General features: G+C 40.5%; 10 protein-coding genes across 10 annotated transcripts; 4 read left to right on the top strand and 6 right to left on the bottom strand.

The window, feature by feature from the left end:
* Positions 1–32: 32 nt before the first annotated feature.
* On the bottom strand, positions 33–758 carry ISY1 (Isy1p; the record flags this gene model as incomplete). Its single annotated transcript, XM_018132553.1, has 1 exon — positions 33–758. The coding sequence occupies one exon, from the start codon at positions 756–758 to the stop codon at positions 33–35; it is 726 nt and encodes a 241-aa protein (XP_017988166.1).
* Positions 759–1,128: 370 nt separating this feature from the next.
* Positions 1,129–2,709, top strand: GDA1 (guanosine diphosphatase; the record flags this gene model as incomplete). Its single annotated transcript, XM_018132554.1, has 1 exon — positions 1,129–2,709. One exon carries the CDS (start codon positions 1,129–1,131, stop codon positions 2,707–2,709), a length of 1,581 nt encoding a protein of 526 aa, XP_017988165.1.
* Positions 2,710–3,015: 306 nt separating this feature from the next.
* YEF1 (NADH/NAD(+) kinase) lies at positions 3,016–4,680 on the top strand (the record flags this gene model as incomplete). Its single annotated transcript, XM_018132555.1, has 1 exon — positions 3,016–4,680. One exon carries the CDS (start codon positions 3,016–3,018, stop codon positions 4,678–4,680), a length of 1,665 nt encoding a protein of 554 aa, XP_017988164.1.
* Positions 4,681–4,980: 300 nt separating this feature from the next.
* On the bottom strand, positions 4,981–5,313 carry AW171_hschr53100 (c-type cytochrome; the record flags this gene model as incomplete). Its single annotated transcript, XM_018132556.1, has 1 exon — positions 4,981–5,313. One exon carries the CDS (start codon positions 5,311–5,313, stop codon positions 4,981–4,983), a length of 333 nt encoding a protein of 110 aa, XP_017988163.1.
* Positions 5,314–5,724: 411 nt separating this feature from the next.
* RAD23 (Rad23p) lies at positions 5,725–6,942 on the bottom strand (the record flags this gene model as incomplete). The annotated part of the gene is made up of 1 exon (XM_018132557.1): positions 5,725–6,942. The coding sequence occupies one exon, from the start codon at positions 6,940–6,942 to the stop codon at positions 5,725–5,727; it is 1,218 nt and encodes a 405-aa protein (XP_017988162.1).
* Positions 6,943–7,481: 539 nt separating this feature from the next.
* Positions 7,482–8,825, bottom strand: ANP1 (Anp1p; the record flags this gene model as incomplete). The annotated part of the gene is made up of 1 exon (XM_018132558.1): positions 7,482–8,825. The coding sequence occupies one exon, from the start codon at positions 8,823–8,825 to the stop codon at positions 7,482–7,484; it is 1,344 nt and encodes a 447-aa protein (XP_017988161.1).
* Positions 8,826–10,077: 1,252 nt separating this feature from the next.
* Positions 10,078–11,355, top strand: RPT4 (proteasome regulatory particle base subunit RPT4; the record flags this gene model as incomplete). The annotated part of the gene is made up of 1 exon (XM_018132559.1): positions 10,078–11,355. The coding sequence occupies one exon, from the start codon at positions 10,078–10,080 to the stop codon at positions 11,353–11,355; it is 1,278 nt and encodes a 425-aa protein (XP_017988160.1).
* A 293-nt stretch (positions 11,356–11,648) lies between these two features.
* On the bottom strand, positions 11,649–12,527 carry MRPL40 (mitochondrial 54S ribosomal protein uL24m MRPL40; the record flags this gene model as incomplete). The annotated part of the gene is made up of 1 exon (XM_018132560.1): positions 11,649–12,527. One exon carries the CDS (start codon positions 12,525–12,527, stop codon positions 11,649–11,651), a length of 879 nt encoding a protein of 292 aa, XP_017988159.1.
* Positions 12,528–12,847: 320 nt separating this feature from the next.
* Positions 12,848–13,387, bottom strand: CDC31 (centrin; the record flags this gene model as incomplete). The annotated part of the gene is made up of 1 exon (XM_018132561.1): positions 12,848–13,387. One exon carries the CDS (start codon positions 13,385–13,387, stop codon positions 12,848–12,850), a length of 540 nt encoding a protein of 179 aa, XP_017988158.1.
* Positions 13,388–13,576: 189 nt separating this feature from the next.
* Positions 13,577–16,315, top strand: NIP100 (Nip100p; the record flags this gene model as incomplete). Its single annotated transcript, XM_018132562.1, has 1 exon — positions 13,577–16,315. One exon carries the CDS (start codon positions 13,577–13,579, stop codon positions 16,313–16,315), a length of 2,739 nt encoding a protein of 912 aa, XP_017988157.1.
* Between the last annotated feature and the right edge of the window lies 1 nt (position 16,316).

The raw sequence follows: 16,316 nt of genomic DNA, 5'->3' as shown, positions 1-16,316 counted from the left end.
ATTATGAAACTGAAATAATACATAGTCAAAAACTACAAGCCCAGCTGCTTCTGTAACCTTTTTTTCCTCTTTTCCACCAACCAGCGCTCAACATCTGCCATTGTGGGCAAATCTTCAAACTGAGGAATAATCACTTTCGGAACGTCATCGCTAGGTGCAGAAGCAATATCAAGCTTCAAATCCTGCCCTCTTGATTCTTCATAGTTAAGAATATCATCAGTTATATCTTCTCCATAGTAGTTAGTACCTAGCTCCTTTTTCCATCGATTAACGTTTGCAATTAACTGCTGGTGCTTTTGCGCCTTGGTCAACTGTTTTCTTTTCTGTTCCTTTTCTTGCTTGATTAATTCTTGAACAGCTGGAAGTTCTAGAGCCCTGCCAAAATAACGTGTTCCATTTAGTATCCTACCGCCTGTCGTATTCAGGCCTTTTTTCATCTTTCTATAATCGGGACCTTTTAAAACTTTACGGATATGAGTTTCCCATCGCAGCTTCTCATAGAATAATCTGTTCAACTCATCATTTAGCTCTTCTATTTGCAAATCGTTAAGCGAAGGATCATGTATTTGGGTTATTTTATTACCAATATCCTTAACTACTTCAGCTCTCCATCGTTGAGCTTCATCTAATTTGGTAACTTTATTAACCTTGGTAGGCCTCTTAAAACGAGAGTAATCTTTATAGCCACCTGCCTGCTCAGCTTGAAGCTCCTGATACCTCACAAGCACTGAATTGGCTTTATCAACGTTTCTACTCATCAAAAGGTTTGTTTAGTACCGCTTAAATGTTATGAGATGAGCTTTAAGTAATATGTGGAATTATTTACTTCTATAAATATCACACAAGACGATGCTCATTTTGGCTAGTGTTATAGAGTATAAAGGTTAGATTAATGATCACTGTGAGCCATCGGCATTTATAGTCTTAGAGCTATAGAATGCGGCAACTTTGCCCCTAAATCTGTATTAACTGTAGCTTTTTTATTTAAGTATCTGTATATTATAAAATAAGATGCATTATCTTAAATCTTTGAAACATATAAAACAGAAACTTAAAACCAATAATAAAATCTTCTGTGCTATAATCCTCGAGATATCTATATAATACAAGCCGTTTACCCTTATAGACATGGCTATTTCTACTCATGGTTTTATTCGGAATTACCGATTTGTCATAGGTGCTCTGACGGTTTTGATGTTGATCCTTATGTTAAAGTTATCAGCAAGTCCTATTCCATTTAAAGATCCTAAAGCTACAAGTTATGGTTCAGATACTTATAAGATATTACCTATTAGCAATAAGCCAGGGTATGTTGAGGACAAACTCTCTCAAGCTGGCAACCCGGATGTGGCTAATGCTGTGATGGAAGATTTGGCGAACAGCTCATCACAGAGTAATAAGAACGCAAAGTGCGACAAGGACCACAAGTATATCATAATGATTGATGCTGGATCTACTGGTTCCCGTATTCATGTCTACGAGTTTGATGTATGTACTCAGCCTCCTACACTTGTCGAAGAAAAGTTCAAAATGTTAGAACCAGGTCTCTCTTCGTTTGATACAGATGCTGCAGGTGCTGCGGCTTCACTTGACCCATTACTAAAAGTTGCAGTTGATTTTATTCCAGCTAGTAAAAGGTACTGTTCACCTGTGGCTGTTAAGGCTACTGCTGGATTGCGTCTATTAGGGGAAGAAAAGTCCACTAAAATCCTCAATGCTGTCCGTACGCATTTGGAAAAAGATTTCGATTTTCCTGTAGTGGAGCGTGATGGTATTAGTATTATGGGCGGCGACGAAGAGGGCGTCTATGCTTGGATCACAACCAATTATTTGCTCGGAAACGTTGGTACAGATGAAAAGAGCCATACAGCAGCAATATTCGATTTGGGAGGTGGTTCGACACAGATTGTGTTTGAACCTAACTATCCAGTAGATGAGCCATTGCTAGAAGGTGATCACAAATACCAGTTAGACTTTGGATCTCACAAATACACGTTGTACCAATATTCGCATTTAGGGTACGGTCAGATGGAAGCCAGGAATAAAATAAATTCCCAAGTAGTGGAAAATGCTATAAAGAACAAGGTCATCAAGGATAATCTCGATACCGTTCACGAAATTGTCTCACCATGTTTAGCACCTGGAACTAGGATCGAGAAGGCCAAGGTCACCGTAAACGCGAAAACCTACACCGTCAATTTCAAGGCTCCACCTGAACCTGCATATTCACAATGCAGAGCATTGGCGGACAAGATTCTAAAAAAGGATTCCGACTGTAAACTTCTACCTTGCTCCTTTAATGGTATTCATCAGCCATCATTGGTACATTCCTTCCACTCAACATCAGATTTGTACGTATTCTCATACTTCTATGATAGAACTGCCCCACTTGGACTACCTTCCTCATTCTCCCTCCAAGAGTTCAAAGACGTGAACAGAATGGTATGTATGGGAAAGGAATCTTGGCCGTCATATTTCGGTGGTATTGAAGGGGCCTTAGAAAGCCTCTCAAAGCAGCCTAACTGGTGCTTAGACCTGACTTACCAACTCTCACTACTACAAAATGGGTACGATATTCCGCTTCATAGAGAGTTGAAGACTGCAGCTACTATCAAGGGTAAAGAGCTCGGATGGTGCTTGGGCGCATCTTTAGCCGTCCTCCAAGCCGACAACTTGGAGTGCAAGGTCATGAAGGAATCAAAGGTATAATCAACTAATTACATTCCTAGATAATGGAATTGCTTAAACAAAATTGCTGCATGACGCTTTGCGTTGTATTTTACATTACGGGCCGTTTATTACAGCCCGTCATTACTCAGCCCTTTACTAAAAATATGTGTCGATGATTTATTTAAAAGTAACTTTTAAAGATTAACAACTAGTCCTAGCAGCGATTTTCCATAGCAGAACGTTGAATAGGCTTATTAACTACTTAAGCAGAATATATACGACATTAAGTTCTTCTTTTCACTTGGTTATAGCATAAGCCGCCCTGTATTACATTGAGCAGACAAAATGAAAGAAAGCACAGCTAAGGATAATGAATTGGATAGTAAATTCGATAAGAAAGGAAAAAGATCTGTCAATGACCAAAAGAGTGGTAGCATTGATTCGGATATTAAGGAAGTTTGCGATAAGCTAGATTCAAAGTCTGCTTCGCTTCCAATTCCTGCACAAAGCGAACCGAATAAGAATGAAGAAGGTTCCTCTCGTGACCCGCTAGGTGGAAGGCTATCAACTAGCAATGAAGATGCTCGAAAGGTCAAATCACATTTACAGTTAAGCTCCACTGCACATGGTGTAAGAATGCTCTCGAAGAATATCTCTAATACTAAAGTTAATATAGAGGTCGAAAATCTTATGATAGTTACGAAGAAACAGGATACTTCCTTGATTTACTTAACAAGGGAAATGGTTGAATGGATTCTTGTAAATTTTCCTACAATTACTGTTTATGTGGATTTAAAATTAAAGACTAGCAAACGTTTTAATGCAAGTGAGTTAATAAAGGACGCGAACTGCGCGGATCATAAAATTAAGTACTGGACGCCAGAATTAGTGAATGAACATAAGGATTTCTTTGATTTGGTAGTCACGTTGGGTGGAGATGGCACTGTTCTGTTTATTTCATCTCTCTTCCAGAGAGAAGTGCCCCCAATAATGTCATTTTCTCTTGGATCTCTAGGATTCCTAACGATATTCAAGTATGAAAACTTCAAGGAAGACCTCACAAGGGTGTTACAGTCAAGAATAAGAACTAGGATGCGGATGAGGTTATATTGTAAAGTTTACCGTCGGAATTCCAAAAGTTCTGCCGAAAGAAAAGAAAAGAATACCAAGAAGTACGAACTTATATCATCATATCATGTTTTGAACGAATTGGCAATTGATAGAGGACCTAGCCCATTCCTGTCGATGCTAGAACTGTATGGAGATAACTCTCTTTTAACGGTTACACAGGCTGATGGTCTTATTATTGCGACTCCGACAGGTTCCACGGCGTACTCTTTAAGCGCCGGTGGATCGCTGATGTATCCTAGCGTGAATGCAATTGCGGTAACACCAATCTGCCCACACACTTTAAGTTTCAGGCCTATCATACTTCCTGATAGTATGACTTTAAAAGTAAAGGTCCCAATGAATTCCAGAGCAACAGCATGGGCTGCTTTTGATGGCAAAAATAGAGTTGAACTACTGAAAGGCGACTACATCTCAGTAGCTGCAAGTCCATATGCACTTCCTACATTAGAATCCTCACCAACAGAATTTATAGATAGTATCAGAAGGACATTGAACTGGAATGCTAGAGAACCGCAGAAGTCCTTCGCCCATATGCTATCGGTCAAGAATCAACTCAAGTACGACAGTGATGCGTGTGATAAAGTAGTGTACAATTCAAGTGAATCCGATGATGAGGTCATTCCTTCCAAAACGGATGTTAGAGAAAGAGGACAAATATTTAAAGTTCGAACATCAAGCATGATAAGGAATCAAAGCATCTCCGAGGGCTTTACTCATCGTGGTACAGTGTTACAAGAAGATAGCAGTCGTGAAGCATTTGATGAAATTGATATACCTCGCAAAAAACGTTCAGGATCGACTACTCCGGTTAGTCCTGGCTGCAAAACAGAAAACTCCGAACAGGTGGCACCTTCGGATTCATTACAGCCTTCCGTTTAAAACTCTAGAAACCATGAACGCTAATACTGTCGTCGTCGCTCAGAACTGGCTGCCAAGTACAGGTTAAAAATCTACCATTAATAACCGCTGAGCGGTAGCTCAAAAATGCTCCGAAATGCACTTTTAAAGAACAATAACACATATATACCTGTTCTCATTACATATTTACACACAACATCAACATGAATAATAAATAAATACCGAATACGAGTAAGCGTCGCGGACGAAATAATTCATACACAACATACTCAGAGGCTGAAATAACTAACGTACGCGGCCATTTTGAACATCCTCATAAATTTATTTACAAGCCTTAACCATATAAGTGATCAAGTCATTTCTGTCCTTTTCCTTCTTTAGACCACCGAAGGCCATCTTAGTACCTGGAATATATTTCTTTGGGTTTTCCAAATAGTCGGACATAGTTTGTTCAGTCCATGTGACGTTCTTCTTGATGTTAGCATCAGTGTAAGAGTAACCAGCAGCTTGACCGGATGATCTACCGAACACACCGTGTAAGTTTGGACCAACTTTGTGTGGTCCGTTAGCCTCGGTTGTATGACATAGCGCACATCTAACCTTGAACAAGGTAGCACCTTTTTTCTCGGAACCTGGTTTGTATGGAGCTGGCATTATTATGGATTATAGAATTAACGATTAGTGATTAGAAGTAGTTCTTAACAGTAGCGCTACGATATATGGGCTCAAAGACATCCATATTTATATGCGACGAAGAACAATCTCGGCAGCGCCGGAAACATCGGTTATAATGGAAAAGGACGTCGCAAAAGCTGATTGGTCGAAATTTGAGAAAAAGCAAGAATATTTAAATCATCATGTACGGACATCCGTTTCTGCCCGTTGAGTCACGTGCTGCCACGCGCTGTATAACGGTTATCTACAGTGAATAGAAATGGGAACGACAAGATAGCAAACATCTGTCAAGATTCAAACCGAGAATTTATATTATTATATATTATTATTATACACATGCAATAGTTTATATTCGTTTTCTATTATTAGTAATAAATTTCAGACGCTCATTCAGTCAGAATAATTTGTGAATAACATGTTTGCAGCAACTTCTTCGTTTTTGTCACAAGCGACGTATACTTGGACTACCAAGTCTCTGTCAAAACCTAGCTCACATAAACGATCAATTGCAGTGATATCATCTGTAGACAACTGTAGTAAATCCTGAGAACTTGTTGTAGTGCCTGGTAGGGCAGTTACAGGGGCGTCACCGGCATCTGCGTCATCTGCTCTCAAGGCCAAGGAATCTTCAGGGGATTCAGTAGGAAGAGAACCGCCGACAGCCTGTAGTAACATTGATATAAAGGCCTCGGGGTTGCTCATAATTTGCTCGCGCAAGTCGGGATAACGCTCACTGAGAGATTCTAGCAAAGGAGGCAAAGATTCAGGGTCACCGTTAATCACGCCGCGCAACTGCATCAAGTCTTCGAAAGTGAGGCCAATAGTATGCAGTGGACTGCTATCGTTACTGGCATTGTTGCCACTAGCAGTGCCCTCAATTGCGCCGTTGCTACGCATCTCGGCGGCAGCAGCCTGAGCAAATAGATCATCTTCAAGAGCTGCTCCATCATCAGTACCTGCGCCTCCAGTAGTGGCAGCTTCTCCTTCGGGATTGGGTTCTTCTTGGGCAGCGGGTGCAGGGGCCTGCAGATTTTCAGGGATCCCTGTCAATAGGTACTCAACAGCACGATCTGGATTGTTGAAGGCCGCACGCAACGCATACTCGACCTCTCTACGTTCGTAGCCCATCTCCATAATCCGTTCAATAGTCTCGTTACGGTGAGATCCCGTTACAAACCCTGGGTCTGTGGAATTACCTTCGCCAGCAGACGCAGCAGGAGCTGCCGTGGGTTCGGCCGCACCATCCGCAGCAGCCGCAGCCGGAGACCGCGACCCGCCATCGGGTTTAGGGGCCTCTGTCACCTTCGTATCAACTGATTCGCTAGCTATACTCACTGAAACACCGGAAGACACAGCACCAACAGCGGCAGAAACAGGCTTTTTCTTCGAAATCATAAATATCACTTGATCTCCGTCCTTCAACTTGCAACTCTCTAGGGTATTAGCATCCTGCAACACCTTACCACTAAATATCATCTTAAGCTGCGACTCTTCACAATGTTTTTCCTTTGCTAAAAGTTGTTTGGCTTCAGCGACTGTGGCTGTTGTTGAAAGCTGCATAGGCAGCTTCTCTTTCTTAAAGTCCTTAAAAAATATAGTAATTTGCATTGATATCTCAATTAGGCTTCAGTACTTGGCGTACTTGCTTTAAACAGATGTATTCTAATCTGTACTACCAGCTATCGTAGCGGTTTGCGTCGTCACGTAAGCTTTGTGATATTTTAGTATACAGTCTTAATTTTGCCACCCGCAAAATTAACATCGCCAATTTTTCGGTGATGTAGTGATGGAACAAGCTCATCACGAGACTAGTCCTTAAGGTAGCATAGTAATGAGCTATAGAAACCATAGTTATTCGCACGTATATTGGGGTATACATAGATAATTATTGGTATATATTTATAGGTAGATTATATCTATAAGGGGCTAACCACCGCATATCGAAATTACAGAATTAACTTAACGTATTGGTTAATGATCGATGCATAGAAAATAAGACAATTGTATTTTGGAATGCGATTGGCAGTATATAAAGACAAAAACAATGGTCGTGATGCCACTAGAAAATCACAAAGCAATTTGTCCCCGCATTAGGGCCGCCAGCCTCGTCTAATCATTTACTAGCGATGCATCATGAATGACTAAGACTAGTGGTCGGGATTGAAATCTAGAGGAACGTTCTTATCCTCTTTTTTACCGGAGTCATGTTGGCCGGACGTATCTTCATCGTAGGGGACGGATTCAACGTCTGACCAGTCCACTTGTACTTCTCTGTCCAAGACGTGAGGATCAGTGTTCTTCAAGATACGTGCCCGCTCGATCTCCCAGTCATCCCTGACGTCTTCAAATCCTATATCCCATATTTTGGCGTATAGCTCGCGAATCTTTGTTTCTTCAATTTTACGCTTTTCCTCCTCTGCTAACCATACCATGTGCTTCAGATCGTCTGAAGAAGGCTCGTAAATATGCCAGATAACGTAATGCGGTAGTCCAACGACGCCATACCCCATTCTACGGGATAGTTTACCGAATGCTTCGGTTTCTGCATGCTTTTCAAAGGAGAAAGCTGGGAAATGGGAGCCCGTACGGAACACATTGGCCTTGGCCAAGATAGACACACCACCAACACCGTCTAGCTCCATTTCTTCTTCAGGGTCACCATTGGGGTCTCTCATGTATGCCAGATGGACTCTCCATGTAGCGTACTCAGGGTACCCTTCCACTATGACGTCATCCTCACCGAGTGATTCGGCCAACTGTAGTCCACCCTCAGACTCAACCCAGGAGTTCAAATCATAAGGTTGGATATTGCTTAACCACTCTGGCAAAGGACGCCAAACATTAGGAACAATAATATCCTTGTCATGGTGCATTAAATCCTCGAGAATTGTCTTCGGTATAATTTGTACATCAACATCACGCCAATACACCCAAGAGTGGTATGGCTTTAACGCAACAGAACCCAGCCAGTTACGTGCTCTAGCCATTAGCTTACGCCTTGGCCCTTGAGCTGCAAACCCATGTCTATCAGAAAATGATTGTCCAATCACTTGACCGAAATCTTTTTCGTAGATTTCGATAGCACCAAATCGCTTAGACTTATCCTGTTGAGACTGAAGCCTGTAGATGTAATCCTTAAGCACCTTCATAGTATCATCCTTAGAATCACTAACTAAAAACGATAGATCGATATAATTGTGTGGATACGTCATCTCACTCAAATGCTTAAAGAACATTGGCAAATGTTCAGCAGCATCCCTTAATGGCACACAAAACAACACCCTATCCCTACGTTGCCAACCATCCTTATTACCACGATAGTCCGAAAGATCATAATATGCCACTTGAGGAACATTCCTGAAATTGGGTATATAGTTGGAATAAAAAATGTTCAGGCCATTACCGGATAAAAATAATTTCACCAAGACCAATACAGTTATTATAGTTCCAACTAGACTTACGCTAGCGGATGTCTTGGTCTGGTATTTCATGGCAGACAGAAAAAAACCTTGCTATAAACAACTCGATAACGAATGTCCTCTATGGGAAGAATGCAGTAGTTGATTGTATCTTTATTTCTTTACACGTCTTAAGTTTTGGGCTTTTTTTCTCGTATCAAAAATGTTCAACATAATTTTCCGGTTAACGCTTGTTCAGAGAAATACAATGAAATGAATACTAACGCAATAATGTCGGCGTATAGGACCTCGCTTTATGGCGGTTATAGTTGATATGGGTGATATATACTCTTTAATCTCATATTCAGGTTCTTGGTGTGTCTATAATGTTATAAATTGTAGTATGCTAGCAGTTTATGAATGTGATTAAGTATGACTCGACACGAAAAGTTTTAGAAATAGTTATGAGGTAAACACAACGAACTAGTACGTCTATAAGTTATCTTCACTAGGTCAGGTCATTATATAGCTTTATCTACAATTTTAGGAGAACATCATGATAGCGCTTACCTCAAGACGGAAATTGCACGCCTATCGCTACCCCAGACAGAATGCCGCTGGTAGTCATACACGTGACATACACTGTAACCAGCTTAGAAGGACAGCAGAGGGGTAACAGTAGTATATAGTTTAAGATACGCTGATATTTTCTATGGATATGTGCAATTGAGTAGTATTTCGGCCTTTGGAGAGGAATAACCCCTATTCCACGGCCACATCGCCGATTTCATCCGCAACCGCTGAGAAATCAAAGCAGTTTCTGATCCACGCTGGAACTCGGACCGACGCTTGCTAAGACTCGGTAGATACAGTGTTACGGAAGTGTACGATGCTCGGATTCATGGTCACATGCCAGACCACGTGACGTTGAATACGTATGCGAGGTAGCCAATTGCCGCGGAGGACTCAGATTTGAGAAGATCTACGTATTGTGAACGTCTGATTCACAGACTTTGTAGAAAGCATCGCATATCCTAAAGTCCTTGGTAAGTAGCTGTGTATGATAAATTTTGCCTACCATTGCTCGCCAACTGCTATTGTTCACCATAGAAGAGTAATTAATCTGTCAAGCTATGCGTGGCCGCGCTTTACTTTGGCTGATCATAGTAATTTCGTATATAATGATTATGGATCGTTTACAGTGATAGTTTTATGTTCGGAATCTCAGCTATTCTATAGCTTTTTGCCACCCGAGGGATACATAACTCAATCGATTGTTTATACCGTAACAACAGGCGTATGGCATATTAATAAAGATTCTTTAGCGGTCAATAACGTTTAAATAATGTCAGATGCACAGGATCCATTGCTGGCAGCTTTAAATGGTGGTGGAAGGGAATCAAGGGGAGAAACTGAACAACCGGCTCCTAATGCAGATGTGGCGGTTAACCCAGAACAAGATGCTCGTAATAAAGCTTTGTCCCAATTCAAAAAGAAGCTTCTTGAGCATAGACGGTATGATGATCAATTGAAGCAGAGGAGACAAGATATACGAGAATTGGAAAGGCAATATGAAAAGACAGAACAAGATATTAAGGCCCTACAATCTATTGGCCAGCTTGTCGGTGAAGTGATGAAAGAGCTTTCAGAAGAAAAGTACATTGTCAAGGCTTCTAGTGGACCAAGGTATATAGTAGGTGTGAGAAATAGTGCTGACCGTTCCAAATTGAAGAAGGGTGTCAGGGTTACATTAGATATAACGACGTTAACCATCATGAGGATCTTGCCTCGCGAAACCGATCCACTGGTCTATAATATGACGACATTTGAGCCAGGTGAGATCAGTTTTGATGGAATTGGTGGTTTGACTGAGCAGATAAGAGAACTAAGAGAGGTCATCGAGTTGCCTTTAAAGAATCCTGAAATTTTCCAGAGAGTTGGTATTACGCCACCAAAGGGTGTTCTATTATATGGCCCACCAGGTACGGGTAAAACCTTGCTTGCCAAGGCGGTTGCAGCCACCATTGGAGCCAATTTCATCTTTTCTCCAGCTTCTGGTATTGTGGACAAGTATATCGGTGAGTCTGCTCGTATTATCAGAGAAATGTTTGCATATGCGAAGGAGCATGAACCATGTATTATATTCATGGATGAAGTTGACGCAATCGGCGGTCGTAGATTCAGCGAAGGAACGTCTGCGGATCGTGAAATTCAGCGTACATTGATGGAACTACTCACCCAAATGGACGGTTTCGATAATTTGGGTCAAACGAAGGTCATTATGGCCACCAATAGACCAGACACATTAGATCCTGCATTGTTAAGACCGGGTAGATTGGACAGAAAGATTGAAATTAGTCTTCCAAATGAAGCCGGTAGGTTAGAGATTTTCAAGATCCACACAGCTAAGGTGAAGAAGAATGGTGAATTCGACTTCGAAGCTGCAGTCAAGATGAGCGATGGCTTCAATGGTGCCGATATCCGTAACTGTATTACAGAGGCTGGTTTCTTTGCCATCAGAGATGATCGTGACCACATTATTCAGGAAGATTTGATGAAAGCTGTTAGAAAGGTTGCGGAGGTAAAGAAGCTAGAAGGTAAGTTAGAATACCAGAAACTCTGATCGGAATCTACTTCGTATGAATTAAAGTATCTTAAATACAAAGTATAGAATCTCCATATTATTCTCCTCTGCATTTTGCCAGGTATGCTTTCAGTCTAATGTTTAATATCGTCAGTGTTGAAAAGCGAAGATGACATACTGCATTTTATCACTTGCACGCCTGCTATTCACCAATACTTTAAGCATAATCTTCGATAGATTGTTAATATGACGAATTATTATGTACAGGTTATAATTTAATGATATCTTCTTATCACCCAACCAGAAGACCTCGGTATATCTCTCTACATACGTTACACTTTACCAGCGAAATGTTTATATAAACGTGATCCAATCAGTTCCATGTCATCATCGGTCAATTTAGGTTTTTCACGACGGCGCAACTCGTCCTTCTCTTTAATGTAGGCCTCTCTAGCTTTGGTCATTGGCATCTCAGGACCAACCAACTTAGCAATATCTCTACTAGTCAAAGTTCCTCTCCTGTACCTAGACTTAGGATTACGGATATTTAAAAATGCATCTTCTGGAATAGGTTGCTTCACGATAGATTCCACAAAGAACGTCTGCGTTCTTGCAACTTCTGAGTCTGTCGCCAGCACACCATCTTCACTCTCTCTGGGTTTCGGCCATGGAATCACCAGGTTCTCTTGACCGGCTACACATCTATACGGCATCATGCGCTTGTAGTTTTCATCATAGTAAGACCCACGAAATACAACGTCTCTTACTGCAACAACTTTAGTTTTTCCTTCTTGCTGAGGATCATCCACATCGGCAACTAGCTTAATATCATTCTGTGTCACTGGAATAGGAACATGGGCCATATGCGTCTTTTGGTTTTCAACCCAATAATCCTTTGGAACTGGAACCCATTTTTTTGGACCATCATCATCTAGGATGTAGCCGTTGGAATCTTTGTCTAGGGTGGTAATTTTCGCAACCTGGCCCTTCCATTCGCCGCTTTTCGTTATAACAACTCTATCACCAGGTAGGAACTTCCAATCTTTGTAATCGCTGAACTTTTCACTATCTTTAACGTGAGGCAGATCTGTTTTCATAAATTCTGGAGTAGTACGGTTTTGAAGTTTCTTGAAATAACTCGAAGGCATTGAACTCCTTGAAGTTTGCTTCAGAAACCGTTCAGAGATCTTAGTTAAATGCTTATAAGACATCTTGAGGACCCTGGCAGTGCCAAATAGCAGTTGATTTTAACTCTTTGTATGCTATTTAACATAAATAGTTCTGGTCATCGAAATATTTCATCGAAAATTTTTTAACTATATAGTACACCCACGCACCGGCTAATGAGCAGCACCTAAAGGTATAAGTTTAACTCTTAATAAGACTAAGTGTACGTTATATAACTACTGGTGCCATTTAATATATCGAGCTGTCTTTTTTCTACAAACCTTAAGTTTCTATACAATTTAAAAGAAGCAATTTACCCTGTATGCACCGTATTTACCTTGTTGAAGTGCTTCAAATACACAAATTAGCTGTCAGTACATATCGAGATAAACTCCTCTTCGTTTATTTCGCCATCTCCATCTAGATCAAATTCATCTATCATAGCAGCAAGTTCTTGGTCTGTAAGGTTTTCTCCTAATTCTTTAACTACTCGTTTTAGATTCTTAATACTAATCTTACCAGTATGATCATCGTCAAATAACCTAAAAGCTCTTTTAATCTCATCCAATGGATCCCTCTGTAGTATCATATCACCAACAACTAGGTAGAAATCATCGTATGAGATCTGACGACGGCCATCAGTATCGTATTTATCAATAATATCAAGAATATCTCTTTTATCCAACTCGAAACCTAGAGCTCTTAAGGCAACTTTAAACTCATGGAAGTCTAAATATCCATCGTTATTCATGTCAAACAAGGAGAAAGCTTCATAGATCTCCTGTTTCTGCTCTTCTAATAGTTCCTTCTGTAATACGCCGTTGTCGACATTAGCGTTAAGGTTGTTATTTGTAGGGGGTTTTGCAAGCACACGAGTGTTGGCTCTCCTGTGTATATTGCTCATAGTTCAATTTGATAGATATATATATATCAGCAATATCGAAAAGGAAGGACTGTTTCTTAGCTATTGGTTGTAGGTTAACAGTGGTGATGGTGATATTTTAATTAACGCGAAAATGTTAAACCTACTCCGTTAAAATATAAAGCCTTGATAATTTTATTCATAAATATATTTGTTAAAGAGCTGCTCTGAATGCTTAAGGTTGGTGATAGGGTTGAAACCAAGAACGGTATTGGTACCGTTAGGTTCATTGGAAGAACGAACTTTGGTGACGGAGAATGGATTGGTATAGAGCTTGAGGAACCAACGGGTAAAAACAATGGATCTATTCAGGGCGTGAGTTATTTCACCACTAATAAGAAAGATGGGTTGTATGGGATGTTTACGAGAGCAGCTTCTGTGAAATTGCTTCCTCTGGTTAGTAAGAATAACTTAAAGGGTCCGAGAAAGCCCTCCTCGAGTTCTGAAGGAGATGCTCCGCAGCGAGTTTCTAGTAGAGAGTCGAGGAGAGCCGATAGTGGCTCTCGAATTTCTAAACTTAATTCTGCCAAGCCAAGGTCTAGAGAAGTTTCAGCAAATAATATAGATACGGGCGATAGAGAGGAAACGAGGAGTCCGAGATCCGCAACTAGTCCATTTGCGAGTGCGACTGCAGAAGAAGTGAAGCTGCGTAAGATTATAGATACATTGCAGAAGAAGCTGTTTAATTTGCGGTCTGAATGTAGCTCCCTGCAAGTGATGCTTGCAGAACGCTCGCAGTTAGAAAACGTTGATATGCTAATGAAGGATGTTGAGCAGCTAACGATAACAAAAGAGACTTTGGAAGGGGAAAAGGAGAAGCTACAAGAGAAGATATTGACATTAGAAACTACAAATAATGATATATCGTTACAACTAGCTCACTTTAAGGAAGAAGTTGAGCTTCGGAGGAAGATTGATTTGGAAGAGGCCAAAAGAGGGGAGCTAAATGCAGATATATTGTGGAAGCAAAACGAGCTGCTGAAGGATGCTCTAGTCAAGATCCAGAATTCGCTCAATGAAAGCAATGAGGAAGCAGAAAAGCTGAAAGAAGAGCGTGAAGAACTACTTCTGAGCAATATAGCGTTTGTAGAGCAAGTTACAAGCTTGAAACAACAATTGCAGCAGGCGCAGTTAACTGTCGATGAGCTTGCAGCCCAGATTGATGCGGAAGCCAGTGCTTCTACTATTATAGATACACTAACTACCCAGAACTACACATTATCAGAAGAAATTGAAGTGTTAAAAGGCCAGTACACTGAGATGTCTAAAAAAGTCGAGCTACATAATGAATTGGAGCTTGTTTACAAAGAAGTAGAACGGGAGCTAACAGAGCAGATCAATAGCTTACAGTCAAAAGTTGCAGGTGATGAGGTTTTAATCAGCAAGCTTTCTCAAAAAAACAGGGAATTAGAGATAGAGTTACGGGAGGGAGATGAACAAGTTCAAACAAATGAGGCTATTAATGTAATTAAAAATCATGTTTCCATTCTGGAGAACGACAAAGAAAGTCTGAAAATGACGGTGGGGTTTTTGAACGAGAGGCTGAAAGCTATGAAGCCGGATCCATTGTTAGAATATCATTACTTATTGCTTTACCTTATAGTCCAAATCGGTAAGCAAAGTGAAGTCTACGAGAAAAAGTCTAGTATTTCCAATCGTATTAGTCTGATATTTCTCTGCTATACTTGTCACGTAGTTTGGAGGCTACATAGCCAAATGCTAATTGATGGAGAGGCTGTCGAATTTATCACTAACACTATACCGCTGTACAGTTGGATAAACAGATGTCAAAATAAACAAACTTTGAATGTGGGGGAAGTCTCATCCTGGTTGATGGTCCTTGATTCACATCCAAAATTGGATGTATCAGCGAACTTACTGTATGAAATCCTACCCAGTCTATGTGACGATGTTCTGCCATCACTATTGTCATTAGTACGAGGCACACTGCCTGCTGAAGACATTCAGAATCTATACGCATCTTTTCAAAGACTGGAGAAACTAAGTAAGAAATTTGTTGATGACAATGGCCTGTGCAGTAAGCTGTACACTTTTAAAAATCTGAAAGTTAAGCCTTTTATCATAAAGATTACGGAGATCGCTGTCCGGATTATGGATGGAGAAGCCACGGAGGATGTTATTGAACTATGCGATGAAGTACAGCGAGTACTTGAGAACTCTGAAGTTGAAGTAATACAAATTAAGGCGGTTGCCGAAACAAATAACGTCAGTACATTCTCGAGAGAAGCAAGTGCTTCCGTTGAACCAGCAGAGGTGACGCAAGGCTACGAAGAGGCTTTGAGGAAAAAGATAGCAATTATAGAAGAGTTGACGTTAAAAGTGAAAGTGCTAGATGCTAAAAATGAGAGGTTTGAGCAATTTGAGGACAAAGTGATGGATTTGACCAGCAGGCTTGAAAAACTAAAGGAAAGGAATAATGAACTTACAAATAATTTAACTTCCTTACAGGAAACCAATAGGCTACTAGAAAAACAGATCCAAAGTGAACGTATTGAGAGATATACTTTAGTCTCTAGCAAAGAATACTCAGACTTGTTAGATGAAAAGCTAAAGTTAGAAAAGATGGACTTAATAGCAGAAATTGGTGACCTCAGAAGATTTGTTAAATCTAAGATAGGTGATCAGGAAGTTTATGACTTTAGCTGGCTCACAAATTTTGGAGAAGAGAAGCAAAGAGAACAATTTACCATACAGCAAAAAGGTGGAAGTCTTTTAAATATGCTATACGAAGCAGTGGATAAGAGCGATCTCTTGCCTCTTCGCAAAGTATCTGGAAAGGCGCAATGGCAACCAAAGAATAAAATATCAAAGTACTACGTATCCATGCTACAGGAAAAAGAGATGCAAATTATGGACATGATTGCGAACTTCTCTAACTCTATTATATGAC

This window comes from Eremothecium sinecaudum, chromosome V, assembly GCF_001548555.1.
Source record: "Eremothecium sinecaudum strain ATCC 58844 chromosome V, complete sequence".
NCBI lineage: Eukaryota > Fungi > Ascomycota > Saccharomycetes > Saccharomycetales > Saccharomycetaceae > Eremothecium > Eremothecium sinecaudum.
Note: the sequence above shows the minus strand (reverse complement) of the source record. Positions and strands in the feature narration are given on the sequence as shown.